The sequence below is a fragment of the Atta colombica genome, unplaced genomic scaffold, assembly GCF_001594045.1.
Source record: "Atta colombica isolate Treedump-2 unplaced genomic scaffold, Acol1.0 scaffold155, whole genome shotgun sequence".
Lineage (NCBI taxonomy): Eukaryota > Metazoa > Arthropoda > Insecta > Hymenoptera > Formicidae > Atta > Atta colombica.
Window position 1 is genome coordinate 1,875,087 of NW_017259245.1, and position 6,973 is coordinate 1,882,059.

Genomic DNA, 6,973 nt, shown 5'->3' on the forward strand with positions numbered 1-6,973 from the left:
AGCTTGTAGCAAATCAGTTTCGCGGGAATTATGGGAAGATTATGGACAGAAGTGCGTATTTGAGTGAAATTTGTAGCGTATAATTCAAAGTTTGCACATATTTGACGGGGAATGCAGTTCTATCAAGTTTCACTTAATACACGGGTATCAGATGTGGGTGAAACCGGAGGTGAAATATGTATTCAAGTGATGCAAAAATTCTCACATAACGCATTTATTATAATATTCCATATTTTAATAGGTTGAATAATTTTAAAATCATATTTCTTCTCATATACGGTGAAACTTTATATTTAATTTGATATCGTGATCCGACTGATTATTAAACTATTAAAATATTTTTATAAAATGTGTAGGAAATTATTATATATATATAAAATATTATATCAGGTTACATATTTTGTCGCAGCACGTTATTTATTCACGGTATTCTTGCATTACATTATCATAATCAAACTCCATTGTCAGTCTGTTACAACGTCATTGATTTTCGATAATGCTTATAAGAAACCGATGGTGGCGTCGCGCGTCGCCTCGGTTTACATAAAAACAAAGTGACTCTTGTAATTAAAAGTGATCATCAATTGCTCCCACGCATCTCAAGTATCATGCGCCTTTACAGGATACAGCATCATCGAGAGCGCGATGTCTCTCTACATCAACTACTTTACTACTTGGTAGCGGTCTATCGAAAAAAAAAAAGTTTGTGTGTGTGTATCTTTTGCAGGTCGGCCAGGCCCTTGCCATGCGATGTCGTTGCAGAGCCCCAGACTTCGACATTACAGGTCGAAACATCAAATCAGATATATGCCTTCTAAAAAAGTTTTCAGTATGTGCTGTATACAATGAGAAAAAAAATATGCGGCTCTCTCGCTCTATAGTAATTTGTATATATATATTATATTATGTAATATATATATATATATATATATATATATATATATATATATACATCTCGAGTTTCTTTATGCATCCACGCTTTTGGAATGACGTTCATCGGCGCTCGCGAAACACGCTGCGGTAACATTTCTAGACCGGAAGCTGATATCGACTTGTGTGATCTCGACGATCTCGAGTTTTGCATACGTTAGAATGAGTTCTTGAGTTTACTCGCTTCTCCTTTGAAACCTGCCTTATTCATATTTAAATCTATGTTAATTCCGAACGACGTAAAGAATTCAATTTTACATATATTAAACATTAAACGGAACGTGTCATTGTCGTGGTAATTTTATATAGCGCGAATGTCTTAAAATTGAGGATAAAAAATAATAATATTGGTTTTTTTATTTTGTATCTATAAGTGTCATGATCATGATTAAATTGATGTTAAATATATTTTTATTTATTTTCTAAATGTGATGCGAGAATGTTTACGATGTTTGTTGCAAGATCTATTTCTGTTCGTTACATATCAATTTGTCGGAAATATTTCGCGTTATTTTCTAAAATTCCACATTCGCGCTAACATAGATTCTGAGATTATTCTCGCGTATCTCTATAAGACGTCGACATGGTCGAGCTTACACAACTGTCGTTTTTAATTATTACACTTGCGTTCTTGTGTCTATTGTACATTGTTAGAGTGTTGTTCTACTTAGCTACGTTTGTATTATCTTGGATATCTCGTTAAGTTCTTTCGATCGTATCTACGAAGTGGGCGAAGTAGACGAAGCGTGGTTTCGTGGCGATAAAGAAGCAGGAAGAGGCTCGCATCTGTATATATCAATACCTCGTGCGCCTCCACCCGCTGTATCTCGAATACCAGAATAGCTTCACGCAAAATCGAGCATGACGATCATCCCTATCGTGAACGCGTTTTTTTCAAGGGCTTACGAGAGAAACCACGACTTCGACAAATTATCACTTTCAAGCGCTCTGTTGGCATGGCCTGGTTTCACGTAACTTTATCGTTGAGAGATGCACCTTCTTCTTCCGTTGAAAGTTCTTCCGTTCCGCTTGCGAGCGGACGTCGCGCTTTCCTTGCCGACTTAAACCAAGACCGCACGCTTCCTCTTTTCCAGGACCATGACAGCGATCTGCTTCGTGTGCAACCTGCCGATCCTAAGTCATCAAGTTGGGCTGATATGGCAGGGTGGCAACGGCTGGGACGACCTCGTGCGAGAGCAAGTGGAGGAGTCCACTCTGAGGCAACGCCTGGGTATGCATAGACACGCTTTTAGCCCGTAACCAGAATTTTTTCGCACGAAAGCACATTATGGAAATTCGTTGGTTTTTCTCATGCAAAAGTGCTTTGAATTCATTTTCATGCGGATTGTAATAGTGGTGTGTGTGATTTGCGAAAATATTAAAGTCAGAAGTTAATGGTATTTATATTGTCATCTACCTTTTTCGAGAGTAAAATGCATTCTTTAAAAAAAAGAAAAAAAGAAAATATATATTGCTAAATAGAAAATTATAACACAAAAGAATGGCGTTTTGAGAATAAAGAAATATAATTGTATGATTAATATATTTCATATTTTCATTTCTCGAGATCTTCAATTTTCTCTATTAGATATACGTAAAATATATATATGCAAAAATAATGTTTCAATATTGACAATCTACTTTAATAAAGCTACAAGAACTCCTATTAAACTCCATTATATTACTGTACATATCGGATTTTTGTAACAACTCAATAATAAGACAGCATTATCTTACAATTTACCGAATAACCATCTCTTCAGTATATAGCGTAATGTATTTGCCCTTAGGAACAGGCAGACGAGATTCCGCGGCACAGATCACGTCAATCTCGCCACCTGGCGAAACTCAAGATTGTTCACCGACGAACCAGCGCCGACGGCGATCGAGTCTCGCTCAATTGACTGATATTCTGCGGGAATGGGGTGGCGGAGGTATTTCTACGAAAAGCAGCCGCGGCAACAAGCTTTGTCGAAGAGAAACCTTGGCGGATATCGCCAAATCGCTACCGTGGTCGCGACAAACTACCACGGACGCCAGCCATTTGGTCAGCCTGCGAAAAAGGCGGGAGAGTTCGGTCGACAGCGGCATCCGGAGCCAAGTGTCCAGCAAGTCCAGACGAGATTCCGCCATCAGTGACCTTAAGAACGATATAGCCAAACTTTGGAGCAAAAAGGATGTATTGCTGCAACCACAGCCGCCGCCCACTGTCATCTCGCCCACGCCACGCCGAGGTAAAGTTTTCAACGAGAGGAAAGTCGCTTTATCAGTCTAAAAATAGCACGTTTACATCTACATTGGAAATCCCGTTTCACGGAGAATGGATCCACTAATTTCGCGAGTCGCGAATACTAAAGTAAATTGGGGATATCTGTGTGGAAATCATGAATTTTATATTAGGAACAAATTAAGTTTCGTTATATCTATATCGGTTCAGAATAATCGAGTTCGGAAAAAGTTTAGAGAAGATGGCATTTTCTTTTAATGGTTATGACGACATAATGTGTAGACTTGTACGGAATTTTTGAATTATTATATTGCATTTCAATTTTAGTAATTTTTATTTTTACGTCAGTGAATCTTATTTTTAAATTAAAAGACAAGAAAGTTTTTGTAATCTATATTAGCAAAGTAATGATTATTCATATCAAATATTTCTCTCAATGTACATATGCACAAAACATAAATTTTCGAACGATGTAAAGAAAACTTATCTTTACGGAAGAAATGCATTTAAATTGCTTAAAGAATTGTATTTTGTTGACTATTTTTATATTGCAGGCTCAGGCGAATCGAGAAATTCTCGCCGCGGTTCGGGAGAGAGCGCGAGGTCTAGGAGGGATTCAGTGATTACGGGACAATCTCAGATACGGGACAGTCCCGGTGATCGTAAGCACAATTGTCGTCATCACAGACGTAGGCAATCTCAACAATCTGTCGATGGAGGTGGTGTCACGCCTACGAAATATTATAGAAATGATCAAAGACCAAGCGCTTCCAGTACAGACAGCGCGGGTAGCAATACAGTTCGGTTAGTTAAATTACAATAAATCAATTAGATCTTAATAAATTTACTTAACAAATATGAGAAATAATTCAACTTTCAGAGTTAATTATTTTCAATATTGATATGTTATAAATTGTATATAAGTAATTTTCACAATTAATTATTTTCAATGATCCGTTAATTGATACGTTACAAGTTGTGTAAATATAGATAAAGGAAATAAAGGTTTTGCTGACATATCTAAAAGTTAAATACAAATCTGAAAATATAATTTTGTTGGATCACATTTAAATTACGTAAATTTAAGTTAATTGCTACAAAAAAAATAGAACTTTCAGCACTGCTCATTATATTTAAAAATTATAATTATATCGAATATAGTTAGAGTCCAGTACTAGTAGTCTAATATAGAAAATCCAATGTAGGTGTCAATCAGACACTGTGTAACACAGTGAATCATCCTTGTTATTTACCTATGTTAAACAAGGATAACATAATTCATTGTTACACAGAGTATTATACAATGTCTGACTATGTTCTTGCTGGAAAACACGTAGTTAGTTGATGGCCCAAAAAATTATTTTCAAATCTGTAGCTAAGCGTTTTTAGATGTTTCAGCAAAATCATTTTTTCTGTGTAATATATTGTACGGTGCTGAATAATAGGACTTGTTTAATCTAAAATTATTTATTCGTGTTTGCATTAATAAAGTATAATATACCTGGCTTATTAATTTTCTTCTATCGCAGAGAACATCTGGAGGCTCAGAGGAACTCCACGGACAAAAGTGAGAGATCGAGTAGCATCGAAGGCAAAACCCAATCAACAGGTTCCACCATGATTGATACAAAGACGGTGATGACGACGTCCTTGATAGTTAATGGGAAAGGGCCGGTTGTCATCACAACGACTACCGATTTGAAGACAATGTCGCTCAACACTTCGCCAGTGATGTCCACCTTATGCCAGACTATGTCGACCTTAACTGTAGACACAAAACCCGTGATTGAAAACAAAATTGGTGTCAGCTTAGACGCATCCGTGAATCCACCGACCATCGTTATGTCCTCGGTAACACCACCGGCGATTTCACCGACGGCCGGAAGCAGCCTTCCGCTCCCTGGGACTTCGACTTCCGGTAGCTCCAGTCCAGTCGGCTCCCCGAATGTCAATAATACACCTACGCATCCGTTACTTTCCACTCGAAGAGACTCGACCACGCAGGTAGCGGTTATCGATAGAGCTCTTTTTTTGTGATAAGGATAGCAATTAAGCAGCTCATACAATGAAACTGTAATATTGTTTTTATTAATATTTCAAAAAGATCTTCCAACTGCCCCTCTCTCTCTTTAATTATTTAATGAAATAATTTTATAATTAGAGATCTTTAATTTCGTTTGAGGATCATTGATTTTATAATGGTCATCGATTCTTTTGACAGTGTAATTTCAAGGGTAAAGAAGTCTCGCCGAGTAAACTGTCGAGGCTAATACGCCAACATGCAGCAATTGATGAATCGATGCCACCCACAGGACGACGTGGTAGCCAACCAACTTTATCGCCAGATCCTGAAGATGGAGGTAGGTACCAACTGTTATAGCAAATTTTTCTACTTTTAAGTTTTTAAAATTTTGATTAAGACTTTTAAATTTTGGCGATTGATATGTTAACATTTAAATCATTTTTTAATTAATGTCTTGCAAAAATTTCTTTTATATATAAATAATGTATGATTGGAAGAAAAGTATTAAAAAAGGACATTTCTATAATTGAATAAATGACAAAATATATTAATCTTGATGTATGTTTGAAGGTCGAAAAGCACGGAGGGACTCTTTAAGCCCGGATTCTGCTTCTTACCTACGACGTCGCGATTCAAAAAGTCATCTGAGTCCTGATAGAAATGTTGATAAGAGAGATATCAGCCCTATCAGACAGAGAAAGAGTCGATTAAGAAGACAGTCCACCTCAATTGCTGGTCGGCCATCACGGTACCTGCATTCTATTGATTTTTTTAACATATATGGTGTAAACAATGCTTCGTTCGATGTACTCTTATTCTATTATCAACACTTCAAATTATTCATTTTGAAATTTGAAAATTTTGAATATTTTATTTTAACGTTGTGTAAGATTTTGTATATTAAAATATTGTTATATATAATTAATTAATATCTTTTATAAAATATTTTTATAAATTTACAATACATCACATATGACATTTTTAGATACTTATATTATTTCAATTTGTTTTTTTATAAATAAGAAAAATTATAACGGGATTAATTTGTAATTAAGAGAGATTTTTCATTTACTTTATAAAGTAATTTACTTTCATTTACTTTTGTCAGATAAAGTTCATTTAAATGGATATAAATTAAATATATGAATTAAAATGGATATAAAAATCCGAACAATAATTTCATAAAAGTTTATAGATGTGCTTGATGTCGTATTACTATAACACGGCAGTGTCTCACGTCATGTTTTAACGAGATACTACCGTGTCTTCAAATTTTGAATTTAAAGCTAGGCAATCGTGTTTCACATCGAATTTTATTACAGTTCGCCGGACAGTTCTTCGTGTTCGTCCAGAGAGCCCAGTCCTTGCGCTCGCGCACCCGGTAATATTCACCATGCGCCGATAATTCGACGGCAATCCACCACGGAGGAGATCCTGATAGCGCGCGGTTTTCGACGGCAGAGTACCACCGAAGAAATGATACGATGCCGTAATTTTAGACGCCAGAGCTCTCAGAGCGACGATACGGTTTGTTCCTTTCGATAATTCACAATAAACTCCATCTTACAATTAGGATAAATGTATTAAAAGAATAAGCATTCAAATTTTTTTTAACAAAGAAAACTTTGTCAGAATTTTTATTAAAAATTTCCAAAGAAAAATATTAATGGATACATTTAATAATTTCTAGTAGTTTTTTTTACTTTAAAAATAAATTTTATAAAGTAACATCAATCTTGAAATACTTGAAAATTAAAAAAATTTTTATAAAATAATATTTTTTAAATATATAT

The 6,973-nt window shown here is 35.5% G+C and overlaps 1 protein-coding gene across 1 annotated transcript in view; it reads left to right on the forward strand.

Annotated features, from left to right (window-relative positions):
• The first annotated feature begins 750 nt into the window (after window positions 1-750).
• The window catches only part of LOC108685585, a 33,718-nt gene continuing 27,495 nt past the window's right edge, over window positions 751-6,973 (forward strand). Inside the window, exons 1-8 of the mRNA XM_018190441.1 lie at window positions 751-785; window positions 2,025-2,161; window positions 2,721-3,164; window positions 3,712-3,961; window positions 4,687-5,161; window positions 5,379-5,517; window positions 5,751-5,928; window positions 6,503-6,707. Of these exons, the coding sequence (XP_018045930.1) occupies window positions 751-785; window positions 2,025-2,161; window positions 2,721-3,164; window positions 3,712-3,961; window positions 4,687-5,161; window positions 5,379-5,517; window positions 5,751-5,928; window positions 6,503-6,707 (1,863 nt within the window). The remainder of the gene's footprint in view (window positions 786-2,024; window positions 2,162-2,720; window positions 3,165-3,711; window positions 3,962-4,686; window positions 5,162-5,378; window positions 5,518-5,750; window positions 5,929-6,502; window positions 6,708-6,973) is intronic.